The 22,962-nt window shown below is 37.6% G+C and overlaps 1 protein-coding gene across 1 annotated transcript in view; it reads left to right on the forward strand.

Annotated features, from left to right (window-relative positions):
* Positions 1–318: 318 nt before the first annotated feature.
* Positions 319–22,962, forward strand: part of LOC102226347 (glutamate receptor ionotropic, NMDA 2A-like) — a 139,181-nt gene continuing 116,537 nt past the window's right edge. Inside the window, exons 1-2 of the mRNA XM_023333988.1 lie at positions 319–913; positions 1,807–2,025. Of these exons, the coding sequence (XP_023189756.1) occupies positions 896–913; positions 1,807–2,025 (237 nt within the window). The 5' untranslated portion in view covers positions 319–895. The remainder of the gene's footprint in view (positions 914–1,806; positions 2,026–22,962) is intronic.

Here is a 22,962-nt window from a genome sequence, read left to right on the forward strand (position 1 = left end):
CGGGATGATGAAGTCTGCGCGCATCGCCACTACCCCTCTACCCCTCTACCCCCACTATATGTTTAATTAACCAGGCTGATGTGTAAGTACCTCCAGCCAGCGAAGCGTGGGCGGGCTGCGGGGTAAAGAGACTGCCGGAGAACATTTCCCTCATTTCTCTCCGCCGGGACGCCGAGAATCTCCTCTGTCGCGCAAGCAGAGAAGCCTACAATATAAAATAAAAAAATAAGTCGACCCGTTTTAAACTTGTTTTAAATTGTTAGGCGAGCTTAGCTCTGAGGGAAAAGCAGGGAGAAAGAGAGGGAGAGCGGAGGCAAGAGTGAAAGGAGAGAGGGAGAGAGTGCGCGTGGATTGTTTTCTCTTCTTCCTTCTCCCTCTCTCTGTGTGTTTTGATGTTATTTGTGACGGAATCCCCCCTTCAGTCTCTAAGAATCCGGAGAGAGGCGCAAGAAGAAGGAGGAGGAAACGGAGGAGGACAGGAGAGGAGAGGAGGTGGAGGAGGAGGCGCGCGCGGACCTGTCCACGAGCCCTCTCACTGCGGAACGCGCGGGGCTGCCGCTGGAGAGCCCAAAAAAACAAGCGCTGTTCTGGGGTCTGACTGACAGCCGCGCGTCAAACGGCTTCGGCTAAATGGACCGCTTCTGACGCCTCAGCCGGAAAGGAAAGGCTTTCACTACCTTACCGGAGGAGGGGAGTGAGAGAGGTGGCGGCAGCGGCGGAGGGGGGTGGGGGGGTGGCAGGTCTTCAGAACCAGACAGGTGGATTTAGCAGTTTTATGGTGCCCTTCTGGACGGAGAAGAAATGGATGGATTAATCTGACGAGAGAGACGTGTGTTATTCCCACCCGAATGGAGTAACAGGCTGCAATGTCATCTCCACCTGGCCGCCTGGAGAGATGTGTCACGGGAATGGGGTGAGAAGATTTGAGTTTTCTTTTATTATTATTATTATTATTATTATTATTATTATTATTATTATTATTATTATTATTATTATTATTATTATTATTATTATTATTAATAACCTTATTAGTTATTAACTCCTGTCTTTGAATGTTTGGCGACTGCTTTGCCCCGGCGGTTTCCATTTAGCCTAATTTCTTTTGCCTTCCCTCTCAAAGTGGAGCATAGCGGCAGGTTCGCTCCGTCGTTCGTCCGAGTCCTCGACACACAACCTGCTGCATGCCCTACATAGAAGGAGAGGAGCGTGAGGGGAATATTCACTGAGGAGCCACAGGCTGTTTTTCCACTCTCATTTTTACACACTCACACACACCCCCACACGCGCGCACACGCACGCTAGCGCACCCCAACACACACACCCACCCCCTCCCTCTCTCTCCCCGTGTGTGTTTCTCGCGGGTAGAAACATTGCTCCCCTCCAACGTGTCGCTCACCATTCCACCTTTAAATGTAAACGTTTTCGTCACTCGAGCCGCGCGTTTCATCCAGTAATCTCCCCCTAGAAAGAGCCGCACATACCAATAAATATATAGGCACATGTGCGCAGAAACGCTCCGATATGCGCACCCACAGCTTGAGTCATGAGGAATGTGTGGGAATGACTCGATGCAATCGACTGGCCTTCCTTAGATTGACAACTTTTCACCAACTGGCATTAGGCATTTAATGGGATTTAGCTCATCTCTATGTTTTATCTTATAAAATGCCTAGAGAGGAGATGTATGGTGAAATTGGCCTTATATAAAAAGTGGATTGAATGCGACCACAAAAAAAAGCTCAGATCAACAAGTCTTCCCAAAGCTGCAGCTTTCATAAATATTTGGTCTCCTCTTGATTTTTCCAGACCAAGTTTCAACACTTTTCATCTGGTTTCACTGATGCCGTGAGAAGAAACCAAAATGCCAGCAAACCTACAGGTCTCCGCGGCCGCCTGCGCGGGCCCTCGCACTACGGGAGCACAACCCAGCAGCAACATTCCACGCTCGGACTCCGAAGAAGAAGGTGTAAAACGTCCACAGCCCCGACCCTGCAGCAGCTGCCACGCTTCTTTGTGACACCGAAGGTAAAGAAACAACTGCTGAAAAAAAAAATCGTCTCCTCTGCTCGTCGCTAAGGGGCGCTGTGGCACCACATTATGTCCCTTTCATCAACCTTCCTTTTGCTACTGCTGAGGATGAAAAAGCCGTGTAATGAATTCATATCTCAAATTGCAGTTTTCAGGCTTTTGAATGCAGTCACGTTGTGGAAACACAATTTCTTGCGTTGTCCCCCGTTTTCTTTTTACATGGCAGGTCTAAGACACAAAGCTTTCTGAAGGCTTTACACCCCCCCCCCCACACACACACACACTACTCCCCCTACCCCCCACACACATGCACGCATTCATGCTCACAGATGTTGCATGTGAGAAGGTTCCAACTCTTGAATCTGTCAAGACGATATATACAGGTTGGCCATGAATCCCATAAATCTCCATCAGACTTATCCCGACTGCAAATAAATGGCGCACATGGTCAGGGCAGCATTCATAGGGAGGCATATATATATCTATCTTAATCATTTAGGGTAAATTACCATTCAACCCACCGTTTCAAAGAGAGCTGAGGGGAGACCGACAATTTGCTCAGCAGTAGCAAATTGTCTGTTATCTTGAATTGTGGGGATGTTACAAAAGGAGATCAGTTCTGTAAATATTTCTGGCTGTGACGTCATCGCACCTCTAAAACCTCAACTGTGTTTTCATAAGTCAGGCCTACTTTTTGCCTGTTCAGTTTCTGCTTGTTGTTATCACTCCACAGAGCATTGCTGCGCTCTGCTATTAAGCAGCCGCTGAAACACATCTTAGAAGGAAGGAACATTTTCAGTGATGTCATGCATACTGTATAGTGGCAGGCTCTTTTTTTTCGTGGCTTCCCCATGACGTAGTCTTGAAGCAATATGTCGAGAAGCATCTCACTGAGCTGTTCACTGAGGCAGGGCCGCTGTTGGTAGAGCAGGTAGATTCCCTCGGAGCCAGAACGGTTTGTCACTATTGTCATTTGTAAAGCTGGGTTTCCCAGTTCTAAATGGGAGTCTGTAACTTGTTACACAGCTTTGAAAATATATATATATTTATTACTGACACTAGATCAGTACAGATAGTATATGGTATAAAATTGAACCCCCCCCCCCAAAAAAAAAAAACAAAAAACAAAAACATCTAAGCAGATTTGTTGTAAAATTGTGTTTAAAGGGCATCTGCATGTAGGAATAGAGAGAGAGGTCTTGCAGAAAACAGACTGTAAAAGTCAAGCATTTGTGCCACTCTGGTTTTTGTGTTTGGGATTTTAATACTGTGTAAGAACATTTATAGAGTCTGAGTCCAGAATTAGCCTAAAATCTACATATGCCTGCAATGTAGGTTCAGAGAGCAGTCATGCAAAAGCGCTCTTGAAAAATGCATGAGGGAGTTTTTAACTCTTTCAAACAATTAACTTTAGTTGCAAGATGCCGAAACATTAAGGCTCACTGTGATTTTGCAGTGGCACGAAAAGTATTCAAACCCCATTGAATTGTTTTCCATTTTGTCAAATTCGAAGGACAAACCTCAACACATTCTATTAGGATTTTTTTGTGATAGTACAGTTGTTAACAAAAATAATGGTTAAAGAAAGTAGAGAATAGTTTAATTTACTGTATCACTTTGCAAATCAAAATCTAAAAGACTATAGCTTACATTACGTCCTCCACAAATCCCCATTTTACTTTAGATTTGAACTTTGACAGGGCCCTTCTAACAGATGATAAGTCTGAATAATTTTAACCATCCTGTTTTTGCTCTGGCTGTATTTTTTTGGGTCAATGTTCTTCTGAAAGATGAAATTCCTCCAGTCTCAAGTCATTTCCAGCCTCTAAGTGTTTTTTTTCTAGAACTGCGTTGTATGTAGATCTATTCATGTTTCCATCAACTCGGACCAGCTTCACACAGTGGGGACGCTATGCTGGGACAGGGACGCTGTGTCTGTTTATATGTGATGATGCATACAAAAATTATAAAAAGAAATTTAACAATGACTTTTTTCTCAACACATGGTATGTAGTTAAAAACATTTGATCTGAGTAGGAGAATGAAGACAAAATAGAAACATGGGGCTTCACTTATAATATTCTGAAAAAGCCCCACAGACATTTACAAATGTGTAGATGTGAATTCATGTATCTAGGAGAGAAATGTCCTGGTCACCAGTGTGGTGGATACAGAAAATGTAATTCTTCTGCCTCTTTTCTCTTTTTGACTTTACTTAATAATACGTGCTGGTTATAGTCAAAACATGGACTATAACCAGTGTTTATCCATCTCTCCCAAACCAGGAAATATCTCTGAAAATAAGAGTGACCTTTAGCTGAGAAAAAAAACCCAATTTGCCAATATGGAAAGCAACACATTGTACAAATGGGATTCCCAAGGGTGAATTAAGCCATCATTACATTAAGAGTTCCCTACACCTTTCTGTATTTGCAGTTACTGATATTTATAAAAGCTACAGTGATTAATCCCCCTTTTATTTTATTTTATTCTTCATATAGAAAGAACAAATGTTTTAAAACTGAGAACAATCATCTTTAATTCTCTCACACAGCCTAAACTTGTCATCATTAAGTGAAGTGGTTATTTTGTCATAATCAACTAAACTGCTTTCTCTTTGTTTTGTTGCTGTACATAATCCTGATGCAAACACACCAGTCAAGAAAACTTGGTTTGGTGTTGCCCTCATTGGCTTATTCCTTTACCGCTGGATGAATGTAAAAACTGATGTCACGCAGCGCCTTTCTTTGTACTTACAACAGCAGGTCAAATGCCACTCGAGAAGATGAAAATGAGGGTTCACATTTTCCTTTCCCCTGCAATTACCCATAAAAAGCACTGAGTGACATATTATAATGAGTAGTCTGACCCCCGCTAATCTTCTGTATAGCGATGTGTGATGTTGCAGTTTTAGACAGAAGTTAATAATGTAAAAGCCTCTTATAAACGTGTGCTATTTAATCATTTAATCAAAACACAGTTGGTGGTCTCATTTAATGACTTAGTGAGCCCTGGTGATATTAAGTGGGGTTTGACTAGCGCAGTTTTTTTTTAAACAGATCATTTTATAATGAAGATGACCATTGAGGATATGTTCCAGGATGCAGTAGAATAGCTTCAAGCCTCAAGACATTATTAGTGCTTGATACTCTTAGTAAATTGAAAATTCCTTGCAGAACAGACAGGTTGGCCTTGTTCAGTTTCTAAGCAAGAAGATAAAGTCTGAGCCTGTCTGTGAGAAGTTCAAACACACTGATGAATTTATTTATTTATTTCAGATAGACAAAAAGTAAAAACAGAAAAAAATAAAACAAATAATCATGACATACAATTTTACCTAATTTGTTCAAAAATGAGCAGGTAGAAGATACAAGATCTTATGATTTCCTGCCTGTCTCATATTCATCAACCTACAAACATTTAAATCTCTCAACACTGATGAATGTCAGATAAATGTTTGGCTTTTAATGATACATTTCAACTGTTCTTTTTAGGGGGACCTGAGTAGGTGGGAAACTACTTCCAAAACAATAACTGGGTCCTCAAGATTCTGGCCTAAACCTGGCTGGAGATTTGACCATTCTTCTTGGTGGAACTGGCAGAGCTCCATTCAGCTGGTTGGTGTCTGGCAGATGCCCCGGTTTTAAACATAGACCCCACATTGCTTTTGGGTTGAGGTCAGGGCCATTCCAGAAGCTTGGTGTTAATTTGTATTGTCCAGTCCAAAAATTATTTAATGTGTATTAGATATCACTTTTTTGAGGAAACATCCAGTTTGATCCAAGTTCCAACCAAGAAGTTCTTCGTTTGCAGTGTAGTTGAAGAATTTCAAGATAATCCCCTCTTTTCATTATTCTGTCTACAACCGGTCATTTATGTCCTTGGGCAAGACACTTCACCCACCTTGCTTGCTGGTGGTCAGATGGGTTGATGGCGTGTTATGGCTGCCTTGCTCCTGTCAGACTGCCGCAGGGCAGCTGTGGTAGCAATCTGTAGATTGCTATCATCAGCAATAGGGCTGTGGCAATTCCTCAAATGATTCGAGTACCTCGACTATTAAAATTCCTTGAGGCAAATGATCTATCTTGAAACTTTGTTAAATTGTTTTACTGTTTAGCGCACCATGTTCCAGGAGGTTTATGTTGCGCAATGTTCTCACTTCCGCCTGTGAGTTGCTGATGAGTGCTAAGTGCTAACAACATAATGTCCAATTTTCAAGTTGGGTCGGTGGCATCCGAGGGGATTTCATTGACTGATGATAATGTCCAGGTTTTTATTGTTTTTTAGGTGACCAATAAACATCCTTAAAATTATTGGCGCGATGCATGAAAGCCTTTCTCCTCATGGCTGGTTCAGACCGCATGGTGGGTGTATTTATACAGGTGGAGTGGAGACTGATGAAGAAGTAGATGGAACACAGCATCCATCCATCCATCCATCCATTCATTCATTTTCTAGCACCCTTGTCCCTAGTGGGGTCCGGAGGGTTGCTGGTGTCTATCTCCAGCTAGCGTTCAGGGTGAGAGGCGGGGTCACCCTGGACAGGTCGCCAGTCTGTCGCAGTGGAACACAGCATACTATACTGTTTTATAACTAGGATCAATTGGAATGTATGTACATTTGAATTTAAATTATTTTTTTTGCAAACTGTCTTGAGATGACATTTGTTGTGAACTGGTGCTACATAAATACATTTAACTGAATTGAATCAAATATGAATTGAGTAAATATCCAGAAATATGTGAAAAGGTTGTTCAGGGCTGAAAAAAGTGTGGCTGAGATTAGAGCTGAACAATATTAGAAAACCTTGTGATGGCAATAATATTAGTAAATATTGCGATGATAGTATCAAGGTTATAGTGTGTTTTCATCACTCTGTGACCTTTAGCGTTTTGACAATGTCATTTGTGTCTGGTGTGAGCATCTGCTGTCACAAGACTTTGTCCAACAGGTTAAATATTACACTGGCATAAAATAAAAGTTCAGAACACTTTGAATATAATAGGCAACAATTATTGCACACCAAGCTGTCCTTGATATGAATACTACGCACACTGATTTTGCAACAACTATATATTCATGACATATACAAATCTCTGAAATACCTTCATGGGGTTGGATGTATATATTTTAGGACCTATTTAAAAATTTGACATGATGTGGATTAGAGGAAATTGGCAATAGATCGAAACTTGCAAGCAATAGTTGTTTTTAAAATTTCTCTAAGTTGCTCACTGCATAATTATCACACCCTGAAAAACAGTGGCTTCAAATAGATCCTTAAAGGCACATAATTAACATGACAGTACTGTCCTTAGTGAGTTTTTTTTGTTTTTCTTTTTTACTTTTTGCTGGTACTGCATATCAGAACACGGCACCATGACTATGAGCCTAAATTATACCTTTGAGCTCTATTTATTTGGTTTTTTAGTGTAAGAAAATGTATAAAATAATGATCATGGTTTATTCAGCAGCATTTGTGAGTGCAGTTTGCTCTGCCCCTGACTCTTACTGCTTTGACCTGCATTTCTCTTTATGATTAAATTATAATATCCAGCACAGTGCTTTCTTGAATTTTTAATGGTTCTAAAGTCTTTTGATTGGCTTTAGATTTTAAAGAAGTGCACACACCCTCACAGCCTTTATGGAAAAAGATTTAAGTAATCGAACTGGAGTAAATCTAAAAAAAATGGATTTTTACTCCTGATAAATGATATACTTGCTGCTCAGGTCAGGATTTAGATTTGAGCATAAATCAGCACATAGGCTTGGAGTGAGTCTGAAAATTATCAGTGTTTTTGACGATCCAAAGAGTGATACCTACTAATACTGAAAATCAGGATAATCTTCATTCTGCTTTACTGGTGGTTTCATGGTGGATTTAGATACACGACAAGCTTAATAGGCCTGTAACCAAGAAACTGCCTTCTATGCATCTTGAGCATAAATTTGCATTTTGTATTTTTATTTTCAACAACATATTTGTCATAGCAGTTTCAACCCCACTGGCTCCGGTGCAGACGTAAGCATCAGCTGCAGGGTTTAAATTATCCCATAATTCCTTACATTTTTATAAATGTATTTAAATTAATGGCATCTTATTATACTACATTAACTATGTAGAAGATTTAAGATACAATATTTCATACCTTTCTCATCTTGGTCACATAAATCTTTTGCTTGAAAGAGCATCATAATTGATAATGTTGTTTGATTCTATGGACAGCAGTGATAAAAGGTAAAGGCAGGTTTATGACTTTTATTGACCTGTATTGACAAAAAGTCAGGCTTGAAAAAACATGTGAAGGTCTCAGTGATTTCATATTGACCTGAATGCAGCAGCTGTAGTTTTGCTGTTTTAAAAAAAATTACATTAGATTGAGTATGTAAATATTTCAAAAGGTAAAACAACATAATGATTACCACTTGTGATGATGAATACGAATGTTGTTTTGATTTGGTGCCTTTAAATATTCATTGGAGCTGTTCTTTTGCCAGGGCATAATGATTTTACGACAAACAACGTCAATGAATTAAAAAAAACAAGATCGGATTGCAGGAAGTAATCCACACAGGTTCAAATAAGTGTCTCTTATAAACCATTACAACTAGAAACTAGTGATCCGGCCTGAAATCTGGGTGTAGTGATGGACTCAGACCTGAACCTTCAGAGACACTTAATACAATTAATAGTCTGAAGAACATTTCAGGATGTAAGGACTAATGTCTCAGCAAGAACTAGAGAAACTCACATGTTTATCTTTAGTCACATTGATTACTGCAATACCATTTTCACAGGTCTGCCTAACAAATCTGCTGGTCTTGGTCTGCTTTGCATCCAGGACCAGAACCAATAATGGAGATGCAGCATTCAGCTTCTATGCACCTCAAATCTGGAACAAACCTCCAGAAAACTGCAAAGATGCTGAAAAATAAAAAAACACATTGAGATTAAAACTTCTTTTTCAAGGGATTTCCTGGCCAAGAGGCAGCAACAAATATAAATAATTGTCAATCAAAGCTAAAAACCCACCTGTTTAGAGTTCAGGAGGTTAGATGTGGAGAACTACTTAGAAATGAATATACCATTTTACCATAGAAACACATTGATGTGACTGCTCAAGTCCAGTGATCCTTACTGTGGACAGACTTTGAGACTTTTTTTGGTTTTGGCAAAATACAATGAGCCATGTAGTGCTAGACTTGTTTTGATTGCAAAACTACCCAGAATGACCTAGGCTATCGTCCACTTTAAGTCTCCAGTGCACTTTGCTTTCACAAATGCATTTGATCCGCACCAAGGTTCACTTAAACTGAGAATTTTAGGTATCCATCCAGGCGTTTTAGACATCTTTGGTCCGCATCGGAGTTCGATTGTACATTCACACCTCACAGAACAAACTTGAATGCAGCCTTAATCAATGTTAATGCTAAATAGACTTCACTCTGGACAGTGACACTGGTGTTTCTACAGCTCCCAGTTCATTGTACAATTTACCCTTTTGTGGTTTCTTGGTTGTCAGAACAGCTGGAGGTAGGCACCAGCACCCCTCCCTAGCGAAATGGGATAAGGGAGTAGGGAAATGGATGGATGGATGGATGGATGGATGGATGGATGGATGGATGGATAGATGGATGGATGGATAGAAGGATGGATGTAACATTCAGTTTTCGCTTCTAGTAAGAGTGACAGTTTGTAAAAGGCTTGAGTAACTTGTTCTTAAAAATTGTTTATTAGAACTGAAAATTCTGGAATCCTTCCTTGATCTTCTTGGTGGACTTGTATTGTATTGGTCAACTCAGTTAATATATGCAAATTGTAACTAGTCCATCAAATGTTCTAATAGAATATGTGCACCATATTCTCATTAAACATTGTTGAACTTTCATGTTTTACAATTATTCCACTGTTTATAACAATCCCACACCCATATAACAGTAATGCTCCTCCATGTAAACAACTTAATGGAGGTGCATAAATGATTCCCCCTACAGAATACATGAATGCTTTATTGTTGCTATTGTGTCAATGCTCACAACTTTAGAGTCATTGTAGAAGGAAACAATTTCTTATTAGGAAGTCTAGCAGACCAGGAACAACAGACACATTTATTTCGATAGATGTATCTCCATCCACTTAATGAAGTAGGTCCAGCTTGCAGCCATTTTAATAATTGTTTTGGACTGCAGTTGCTCCCTGGTAAAATATTTCACATTTGTTAAAGTCACTTTTGCCTGACTGAAAACACATTTTGGGATAATCTGAATTATTTCATAAAATCCCCTACTCCTTGTCACTGGAATGAGGTTAATTGAGCTACAGAGGCTGAAGTTAAGCAGGAGTTTTGAAGGAGAGAGGAGTCAAAAATGGCTGTCACTTAACAGATTTTAGCTGGATGGAACAGCAGAGCTTGGTGAGAATTTTGTTTCGGTGTCTCAGCTTTTATATTTGGAGAAATGAAAAAAAAGATCTATCTAAGATGTATATTTGGATTATTGATTGAAAATGCAAAGTCATTACTGAGTGTCAATAGATATTGTATTAAAATTAAATTCACAGAGATAATTTTTCTTTTGATGTCACTTTCATCTATTCCGAGCTTCCAGTTTTCAAGATGGTGGAGCTTTCATTTTGGATTGTAACTCCCCTGCTGGGTCTGTTTGAATAACATGGTTGTGAATTAGCTTGATTAGTATTAAACACAACATGTGGTATTCAGGGAGCGCATATTTCCAGCAATATAAGGTACTTTTTCTGCTACCTTTTATGAAGCCTTTATCACTTTGCCAGAGAAAAAAGGTTTACAGGGTGCCTTAATGTATCCAAACACACACGCACACACACCCCCACACACACACATATACGTATATATATATATATATATATATATATATATATATATATATATATATATATATATATATATATATATATATATATATATATATATATATATATAAATTATTTAGATATATAAAAACACATGATCACAGCATGATTGTGTTTCATGATCATGCTGTGAGGAAATGTATTTTGTCTTTCTTTTCATTGTATATACATTTGTTCCTGTTTGTGCTAGTTGAATGTTGAAGTAAAGATTTAAATTAAACAAGACTCATATGAGTAATCACCAAACAAACCCTGCAATAATTCAATGTTCTCTTTTGTCACTGAAATCATACTTGGTTGTCAGATAGGATTATTGACCAATTGCTTTTTGTTCTGCAATCAGCTGCTTCCTCTGTTTCCTCCATGTGTATACATCTGCTCCTATCAGTTCCATCCTCACTGTTTGTTGCATCCACAAGTCTTTTTCTGTGGCATCTACCTATTCCATATGTGTGTGTGTGTATATATATATATATATATATATATATATATATATATATATATATATATATATATATATATATATATATATATATATATATATATATATATATATATATATATATATATATATATATATATATATATATATATATATATATATAATTTTAAGGGAGACCTGGCAATGTTAGGCAGCAACATAATCTCAATGGTGACTACCTGGTTAACTCAAAGTTAAATAAATAATTGAAAACAAATATCTCTATACAGAAACACAATGACTTAATGTAATGAGTGTTTGCATCAAATCCTGCTTTTTCTTCCCAGAGTTATGACTGGAACTTGTAGTTAGCTGCATTACTATCCAATCAGATTTCAGTATTTGTGTGTTGCTAGGAGTCCAATCTGCCCGGGGCCTTCTGAATCGGTACTGCAGGCCTATGCTAACTAAACGATATAAATATACATCACCAGCAATCTGTGCTGCTCATATATGAATTGATTTTTATTTTATACACAATGACTGATGAAGATGGAGAACTGTGAAGAGGTCTCAAGAATAATAAAAACATTCATTTTCAAGATGGACTTTTCCTGAACAAAAAGACATCGTAGAGACCAGGGAGTTTCAGCCATGAGTGGTACCACTTACAGCCTCTGAGACCATTTCAAACTATATGGTTGGCATTTCCCAAAAATACAACAAAGAACAGGCCATAAAAAATGACTCTATGATTTAGTTGGAGTTTCCCTCTGTAAAGAGAGGAGAATAGATTTTATATCTAAAGAAATAGCCAGCTACTGAGTGTGTATCATGTGCTTTAATATTTCTTTTTTTGGTACAGGTGGCTGTAGTGTGGAGGTTCAAAGTTCAAAGTTGTTCTAAGTGGATTTCTCGTTTTAATAACAATATATAATATATATAATATATATATAGTTTTCACTGTCAATATGTGAAAAAACGCTCATAATTACTTGTTTGGCCAATTGATAAACAGTGCTGCATCAATTATATATCGGCCTCTCACTCGCTCCCCTCCTTCCTCTGTCTGTCTGTGATTGTCATAAACATCCTGTTGCAGTACAATGGCGATCATATAAAAAAATATATCACAAGGAAATTGCCCTAATAAGGTCTTAGCTATCTTCTCACTCACCAAGGATTTAAATATCCGGTCACATTTAGTTTGAGTGAAATCTCAATAACTCAGAATGATTTTGTGTGTTTAGCGTAATGAACATGTTTTCTATAGCCCACAGACCTATCCTAGCTTTTTCTAGGAAAAGTAATAGTTGATCTTCACATTAATAGACTGCGCTAACATTCTGACTTTGACAGTCCTAATTTCAATGCCTATTCTATTTGACATTTGAATGTAAATTTTTGTTCTGTTCTCCTGTAATGCTTGAGTATTTTAGTTTAAGATTTGCCTCCTTTATTTTTTCAAAGTATGATGTTTTATCACATTCAACTTTTAAAAATAATTTTTTATATGAAAAATAATTGTCATGTCAATTAATTGTAACAAGGAACACTAAAGACTGACAAAAGAAGGGATTTGTTTTATATCATGATATACTGCATATTGATATTGACTAAGAGAAATTTTATTGAGATAGGATTTTTTTGCCGTATTGCCCAGCCATACTATGTTTTCTTCTTATCCTCCAGTTTCCAAATGTGTGCATCCTTTCTAAACTCTTATGGCTTTGGAGTTTCCCTCCTTAAATATAGTTCTAAATTTTCACATAGCTTCATAATTATATGCCTTGAAAGACAAAATTCACTCACGCATTACTTTGCATAAACACATTTGTTCCATGCAGAAAATTATTGCTACTTTGCACAATTGCACACAAGAAATTTGCAGCCACAAGCTGTTTAAATCTTCTTATGTACTGTTCATGACAGTTTAGAATCCAATTTTGTCTATGAACTATAATTATTACTTGCAAACAGTCAGAATTCATAGATCAATATTGTTTTAGACATCAGCTTCATGAGAAATCATAAATTCAGTTTCAGTTATTTCCTGTCACAGAAGACAAGTTATTTGTTTCAGTATGTCTCATTCTGGGAAAATACACAAGCATGCATCTTCTTTTTCTGATTATGTTGGCTCCTCAAACATACATCATGCAGTCTATGGAACTCACTGCAATCAGTTGCCTCAATCTTTAGAGTAAATTAATGAAGAAAAACCACTAATCTAATATAACCTACAAAAAACATCTCACTTGAAATCTTCCTCTACTGAATTTGATCTTGCATGAGGTTGTGGAAAATATAATTTGCTGAAGAAGTTCATTGCGACATAACTAGCATAAATGATCTGAGACTCGGCATAAATGATTTGAGATAATCCTAGGCTAACATTCAAACATATGCATATTTTTTTTATAGTCATGTTTGATAAATGAAGGCCACTCAGTCTCAAATAGCATATGTTAGCAGAAAGAACTGCAATCAGATCCAGCTCGTCAAAAAAAAAAACTTGACAGTGTGTTCATTTCACAAAATAAATATTTCACAAAATAAATATCCAGACGAACTTAGCACTTATCAAATGTGACAGCTTTTTGCTAACATAGACATAGACATAACATGCTACATTCTTCCCCTTTTCCTGCTAAATACATTTGTCTTTTTTGACCAGTTTAGTTGAGAATCTTCAAACTTAGAGTACCAATAATGTATTCTAAAAGCTAAACCCAGTGCAGTATCCTCATTTACGGTTCGCAAAGCATTCACAGTGCAGTGGCGACATAGTCTTCTGTTACTGTTGAACCTGTACTCTGTTTACTCTGTTATGGCTAAATGGGTAATTAGTTTTTGCTAAATGTGCCTTATATAACAATGTTAAGCTATGCTGCAAAACACCTGTGCCACTTTAGTGGCAGTAACATTTCCTGGGTTCAGTGTGACAGCCACAATAAATTAGTTAAAAGGTTACACTGTAAAGGGCAAATAGCTACAATTTTGCAATGCTTCATTGTAGTTGTGTTTAGGCTTGTAGCTTTGTATAATTACATTTATATCTTGTCTGAAGCTGTACAAAAAAAGTGAAAGAAAATAAGTGAGCATCATTCAGATTCGGTTGAGAAAGCAGCAAAATCTTACTGCTAAGAAATGATATTTCCAACACTAAACTCAATTACACTGTAAACATTTGAAGGTCATTTAACTTGAAAATGTAAGTCTACCTGCTGCCTTGAAAATGCAATTTAAGTCAACAATAAAATTCTTTTAGAAAATGAAAGTTCATGAAGTTGATTTAACAAAAAGAGACAAGTTGTCTAAAATAGTTTTTTAAGTTATTAATCTTGAATTATGATTTTTAACTTAATGCTGCAATTTAAACCAAATAATTATTTCACAATATGCAAGAAAAACTGCCCTCAGCTAAAGAGCACATTAATTTTACTCACATAATGAAGTTAAAATAACTACTTATCAGTTGGATTAAAATAAACATTTGCTTTAATGACACACAAGACTCAGATCAATGTAACACACTTCCATCTCACTCACTTTGCAAGACAGGATGGAAAAATATGCCGCTAAGCACTCTGGGAAATAGTGTCCACTCCTGTCTTTTTCTCCTTTCAGTTTTTTTTTAAGTGCTAACCTAAAAACTCTAGTTTATTCAACTCTTAGAGGTTTGACAAAATTAATAAAAAGTAAACACAACTTAATACTGCACATTTATCTTCCACAGACTCACACATTTAGGTACAAAATCTAAAATTTGCTTAATTTATTTGACTTAAAGAGTAAAAGATAGTAGACACAACTAAATGCGGCTCATTTAGCTGTGTCTACTAAATACAGAGTAGTTTCAGTTCAGGTCAATTCAGTTCAGTTAATATTCTAAAATGCATTAATAATCTCAAATAAAAATTGCTAAAAAGTGGTGAAAATGAAAAACAAAAATCAAGAGGAAATTTGACTTCTTGAATGACAGACTTGTGTTGTTATTTATTAAATAAATAGGAGGATTTCTGTTGTCTGAAGCTTTGGCTTGCAGACTTGTCTGAATATGGTTCCAAAATTCTGGCAATGTTCAAATTGACATATTTTTTTCTTTAGTTTCTGACCAGCATTGTTTCTCTGGTGAGTATTGTGTAAAATATAACAGCAGTGAATGGAAGAAGCTGGAAGCCTTACTTTTCACATGAAATAATCAGTTAGTGTTTTATTTGTGAGGGTTCTGCTGCATAACAGTATGGTAGCTTCCAAAACATTATTCTAAGGATGCTATCTATCACTCCACTAAAACTTGGTAGGTCTTTACGCAGTTAGTTTTTTTAAAATAATAATTAAAATAATATCAATGCTGCATACAGAATGTTATCAGGGGAAAGGAGGTTAACACCTCTCATAAGCACTGTAATCACACCATACTTGTGTCTGGAATCTGAGTGTTGAGCTCCTGCTCAATCTATGGATATGAGCTGTGGGATGAACTTTCCTTAGATTCAAGTTGTTCTTTTTCTGAAATCCAGGAAGCCAATTTTTCCAAGGAGGAAACCATTTTTAGTGGATGGGCACTTCTCCAGTCTTGTCACCTGTTTACATTCAGAGACCCAAACTGCATTTTCTACATAGATGATCTTCATGGCAAAGATGTTCTGTACATGATTTTTTATGCAGCCTTAAAATCATTGGACATATCCTCACAAATATATATACTTTCAAGAATACAATGTGTTTTCTGTTGACCAAGGCTGATTTATAGACAGTGCCACTATGTGTGCTTTGATGTGTTAGAAGTGTGACTCAAAGTCATATTTTCATGCCACAAAAGTACGTTTTAAAATTATGGTAAACTTTGAAATGAGCCGTGCTGGAATGGGGATATGTCCAGGGTGTACCCTGCCTCTTGTCCAATGGCTGCTAAAAAATGTGAAAGTGTCACATCAAGAACAGAACTTTTGTTGGGGAAATTAGGAAGAGAAAAAGTCACAGTACTGAGACAGTGAAACAGCCTCATCTCTGCAACCTATCAGGCTTTCTTTTAAATGATCACTAATATTATGTTTGTAAACACAGGGTATTATTTCTTTCAAAAACAAATTCTGAGCGGTTTAAATCTTATAAAGGCAACTTTTTGCCTTTATAAGATTTGGATATAATCTTCCATTTTTTTCACCATTAATACCTCCAACAATAACATGTTTATGCTGTTTTCTCATACTCCCACAACTTCAGGCTGTTTTTGCCAAATTGCTTTAAAATGTGAATCTTCTAAGACATCCATCTTAAAAATACTTAAAGAATAATCCCAAACCCCGGCACGACTAAGCTTTTGATGACACAGAAGTTGAATCTATGCAGATATGTGCAAGCAAACTCTTTGCTTTTTGTTTGTTCTTTATTTCAGGCACAAGCATCATTTAAAGCAAAATAGTAGCAGCTGAAAAACATGACAAAACACTGAAACATGGCAATGCTTTAATAACACAGCTTAATTGTATTAACAGTATAATAAAATCAGAGTTCTATCAGATTCACTCTTTCTGTTTTACATGGGTTAGGTCATTACATTGTTTAATTTATACATTCTCACTGTCTAGCTTTAGGTCATTTTGTTAAAAAATATATCAAATTTCAATGCTTTGTAGGTTGCAATAGATTCTTCTATTAAACAAACTCAGCAAAAAAAATAATGCTTTTTTTTACGATTAAATAAATTCTTAAAGGGATAGTTCAGTTTTTTAAAAGTGTATTACATGCGAGGGTCGGACTGATCCGGTTCTTTTACCTTTCGCTTCCCCGCTGTCTGACAGTGACATCTGCCGTGCTCCTCCTGAGCGCCACCTTAAGACCGCATGAGGATAAACCCAATCCAGGTCCAGATAACTGACTTTTTTTGCACCTGGTTTTCCCTTGTGCTCTCAGCCACCCTGCTACCCGCTTGCTCTGTTTTGATGCCGGCCTGTTACATCATCAACAAGCCAACAAGCATTACCGCGGTTAGCCAGTAGAAGATATACCATATATATATATATATATATATATATATATATATATATATAATATCAGTTGACACAGAGTAGTGGGAACTGTACCAGCTGAAATTTAACAAATGTTGCAATTTTGGTCCCAAATTGAACAGAGTCTGTCAGACTATTTGGGGTAAAATACCATGACACTTCACTATACCCTGACTGGAACCACGCCTGCCATGAAACTTGATGGTGGACACATCATTCTGTAGTGATGCTTTAATTAGATGGGACAGGGAAGGTGGTCAGATTTGATGGGACGATGGATTACCCTGTATAAGGGCAACCCTGGAAGAAAGCCTTTTAGAGGTTGTAAAAAACTTAAGACTGGGGCAGAGTTTCACCTTCCACCACCAGGATGACCCTACACATACAGCCAGATCTGTAAAAGTGGAAGAGGTACTCAAGGCACTGAATTTCATTACATTTGTCTCACTTTTTTGTGTTACTTTGGTATTCTTAAACTCAATGTGATGTAAAATAATAGCACAAATCCTTGTATCAAGATTATTTCCCCAGAAATTTGTTGCAAAATATAATCTTTATATGATGGATCAAATGGGTTAATATACTGTATCTCTTCAGTCCCATCAATAATAGATTGTTCAAGAGAGTGGCATGCTTCTCATGCATGAAAAGGAGAACAAACCCCATTTTTTTAGTTAAAATTTAATTTATTTTATCATTACATCAGATTGTCTAACAAGACTTATCAGCCATTGTCTGAAAGCGCCCTGTGTCATTTTAATGTTTCAGGTCCTTTGAATAATTAAGAGCTAGAAAATTTGCATTATAAATTCTTAAGGAGGGCTCAGTCTCAGTTCAGCATACTGTTTAGTGTTTTTGTACCACGGGTGTGTTTGGTGTTTTTAATCTGTTGGGTTTGCTCCATGTCTAACAAGTTGATTTTAATTAATCAGTTTTATTTTAAAAGCATATTTCATACCCAAAAACTCTGAACTGTAGGAACGAGTCAGATGACAAGATGATAGAGAAAATCCATATTCAATATGGTATACTAAGGGCTAATTTTATGTTAGTCATCAAATTACCTTAGAGGATGTTTTCTTTGATCATAAAATAAAAGCATTTTTTATTTTTTGTTTGGCTCTGCTCAAACTTGTTCTACCGTTTCTCCACAAATTGAGATGAACATGACTGGATCCATTTTTGAAAAGTCATCACCTCAGGACTCATCCTTTTCAAAGTCTTGTTCAGTATCTGAGGGCTGTGAAGAAAGCAGTGAAGGTTTTCATCAAAGTGTCTGTGTTTAACGTCACTCAAACTGTCAAGTGCAGGTTTACTCGTCACTGTCTTTGTTGTCCAGCTTTGTGGAGCGACCTCAATACCGGATCTTAGACTGTGGAGTTATCTGTGGATCTAAAGAGGGGAAGTACAACTACAACAAATGCATTCATAAACAGATTCTATATTAAGACAGATAAGCGAACTGGAGCGAGAATAACTAAGCTAAATAATAATAACTTTTTTGACCACGTGCAAATATTTTTTACACTTGGTGATAAAAAAAGTACCATTTATGATTTTGAAAAAAATTATTAATTTATTTATTTTTATTTTGAACATGATAGTAGTATAAAATCATGCACAAGAACAAGGAATGGAAAATACATATTTTTGTACCATAGTAATCTTGACATACTCGAAAAAGAGTAGGAAGAAGTAAGAAACTTATGAACTCCTACCCCGTAAACTCATACAATATTTTCAGATGGGCCCTCATTAATAAAAAAAAAATTCATAAAATAAACAGGTTCATTAATTTTCCATTTTATCTGGGTTTACATCTGTCTAAGTATATACATCCATATATCCATACCCACAAACTCATATGCGTTAGCCTCAATTTACATATACACATAAGTGCTATCTCTCACCCATATTTCTGAACACATGAGTTAGGCAGGCATTCCAAGAAATAACTCATTATTATTTATTATTTCATTAAAACATATTATCACTTGGAATCAGCATGCCTACAGGCACCCATCTTGGCCTGATCAATGGCACACATTGTACCGGCCTCTTCTCTCCCTTTTGGCCCATGTGGAGATGGCCTCCTTTTGCCTTTTCAGGCTATGTCCAAATCATAGAGGTCTAAGTCTCTCTGGAGAGCTCTCAATCTCCCATTCCCAGGTCTGGTTCCATGAGGATGCCCTGGTCCTCTTTCTCCATACACCAATACACCAATAAAGTTAGCTTTGTTTATCAAGATCTCTGTCATTCTTTGTCTGACAGGTTCATGAGATCAATTTGCCATGAAAATCCCCATCAAAGCCTAAAGCTCAGGACAACAAAACACTCAGCAGCAAAACAGGTGAATTGGATAAGGAGTCAGAGCTTGCCTCAAGCAGAGAAGTTAAAGTGTCTTGTCTCAATCAGAAGTGATTATAAGAGGAAATAGATAGAGATAGATTGATGGATCTTCTTTCATAATGTAGACATTGCTCCAGTATTCAGTAGTGAAGAAAGAGCTACCTAAAACTGTACGCCATTCTGTCTGTACTCCCACCCTCACTTGTGGGTCATGAAATGAGATTCAAGGCCAAAGTAATGATATCCTGGATAGAGGTGTCTGCTAATGGTGGTCTTAGAGATAGAGAAGAGAAAACCTGAGGCAAACCCAGAACACCTGGGAGGAAGTATTTATCTCTTCAATCCAATTCAGTTTATTTATATAGTTCCAATTCACAACAAATGTCATCTTAAGGCATTTTACAAAAAAATAATTTAAACTCATTTTCATTTCTGGCTTGGAAATGCATTGGATTAAACCCCGGAATGAACTTGAGTGTATCAATGGCAGAGGGACGTTAGGATTTCCCTCCTGGACCTGATTTTGATAAACAAGTTGTTATACTTTATTAAAACACATTTTTTTCAACAGACAGCTTCTTTAGCAAGGACTATTTGCTGCTTACACTCCTTGTGGACAGTGTCCACAAGGAGTCAGTGTCAGTGACTATTTGATGGACAACTATGAAGTCAGCAGTCTTCGCCATGAGTGTGGAAGAATGTCAGACGGATAGTTTGTATCCTCAAAATCAAATAAATTCTTTTAATTTGGCCTCCATAATACTTAATATTCTTCTAAAAAATCTGTATGCACATAGCAATTCTGTTTGAAAGAAGGTACAATGTCTATAAGAGGGCATGGAATCACCCTTTTCTAAAATGTATTGGCAAAGTCTTAAATGATGTGACTCACCAGTTATTTCTGCTCACCACGTCCACAGAGTAAAGTGGTTCACTCAGTGATATAATGTCTTACATATTCCCTAGACCAGATTAAGCATATTTCCTTATGGAACAGCAGATTTCAATAAATCATAACTTAAAGCAACATGGCATCTAATGACACATTATAGTGACACTGTCCAGCTTAATTTATTTGTCATGAACCACTGATGGTTTAAGTCTCGACTTTGTGTGTTATTTTGAATAACAGAAGAGCATTTTATGATTTCATGACATCTGTTCCCACACAGATTAGTCACAAACATTTCTCATGATTCAAAAGTGGAAACATTTTCCCATATTCTTGAAAATTGTATGTGAAAAGAGTCTGTCATGCTGTTAAGAGTTTCACATCCTTACAGATAAATAGGTGACATTTCTTTACATCTGTTTGAAATAAGACAACAAGCATTTCAACCTGGAGAGACTCAGATGGAGAAAGACGGCAATTAAAAAGATTTATTGATATGCGTGAATTAAAGTTCTTTGGCGTTCGGGCCCCGGCCGAGGACATCGAGCTGTGAATTGCAATAAGCTCGGATGAGCATTCCTGATGCTGATTAGGAATGTCATCCCCCCACTGGTGGTGGAGGTCGGAGAAGTATGGGTGCCCGAAGAGCCAGGAGAAGGTGGAGGTATATGCTATTGTGCCATACCGGTGATGGTGCAACAGTTGAGAACTCTGCATGGGGAATGCAGGATGTGAACCACAGTCCTCGCTGCTGGAGGTACCAAACGTCTTTGTAAGTTTAATGCTTTATGTTCTTGTCTGCTCCGTCTGTAAAGCTGAATAAGGTCCAGTGCCTTTTAGATGAATTAGAGGAGAATTCCTTTGGAGAAGGGGCAGAGGTGGAGAAGGGGCAGAGGTGGGTTGAGCGCAGCTGGAAAGCGTAAGATGCCATGGATGGAGGTCCTTATCAACTGGGGCTTGGCCGGTGATTGGCCGTGACGTGGCTTAGTCCAACATAGATAGATCGATGACGATGAGCGAGATGCTCCGATTGGATGATGCAGGTGGGGCTAGAGAGTCTTCCAGTTTGAATTTACGCCTAGGCTTCATTAGTATTCAGTAGTTCAGTGTCCATGTGGGTGGATGACGAAACAAAGTGATGTCTGTCCAAGTGATAAAAAGCTAATTTAAATGTGTGATTGGGGCCTGCCATGCAAAGCAATGGCAGGAACCTATTGCTATTGTCGGAGAAAGTGTTTCTTTATTCTTTATTTTTCTTCCGTAACCGTTAATGCGGCTCATACCGCTTGGTGCACACCTACAAATGAGGTATCAAAACCTGCAGAAAATTCACGCCATTCCAGCTATTACTTCTGGTGGGATTTGGGCTTAACGTGCCGACATAATTCGCAAAAAACTACGAAAAAACCCCCATTATAAGTCAATGGGAAAAATCCTAGAAATACCCTATTTTTGAGGATTTTCTGTGTCGTCACAAATTCACCTAGAAATGCCATTCAAATTTCATTTTGTAGATACGTCTGTGATCTCTTCGAAAGTGAAGACGGCTCGTCGATACCAGTTACGGTTTGTCCACAATTTGCCTCTAAGCGACCCAAAGTTTCTCATTTTTCCTAAAGTTAGAGTGCGTCTCTGGCTGCTTAGAGTGAGAGATGAAGACAACTTTTTCAGCCCAAATCATTTTTGAAATTGCCATCACGCCCACAAATATCGCACGATTAGTATCACAATCGGTCCTGACATTGATACGCCTGTCTGCTCCGGTAAAATGTTTTCGAAATTTATCTAGACCGTACGGTTTTCTGTCACGGTGCTTCAGAGCAAAGTCATGCGACAGGATTTTCTGAGGCTGTCTGAGGCTCTCTCCCATGTATTTGAATAGAATTTCAGATCTGGGCACAACATTTCTTTCTCTCATCACTGTAAATGCTCTGAGTGAGGTACAGATATGAATCTCGGGACTATCGCAGAAGACACATAGGCCTCTCATACGCTCGAAACGCTTTTCGAATATGTATTACGGTTCCCGAACAAGAAGGATTTGTTTCCAATGCTTTTTTTCAGTAAACCGTGTTGGCTCAAACACACAATTGTGTGTTTGAGCATGTATGACTCACAGCTCACACCTGCTGAGACCATTATTTACCATGGCAACGGAACTCAAGAGGCTGTTGGCTGCTGATTTGGACTACAAATTCGCATCACTGTAGTTCTATCTATCCTCAGTTGAAACAGATCAGGACTGAGAACTGGCCTTTAGAACTACCCGCTGCTATGGGCTGTATATAACTGATTTAACTCAGTAACTGTTACACATGGGATTATTTTGGAACTTTAAAATTAAGCATACTGAAAATTTCAAAAT

The sequence above is a fragment of the Xiphophorus maculatus genome, chromosome 5, assembly GCF_002775205.1.
Source record: "Xiphophorus maculatus strain JP 163 A chromosome 5, X_maculatus-5.0-male, whole genome shotgun sequence".
Classification (NCBI taxonomy): Eukaryota; Metazoa; Chordata; class Actinopteri; order Cyprinodontiformes; family Poeciliidae; genus Xiphophorus; species Xiphophorus maculatus.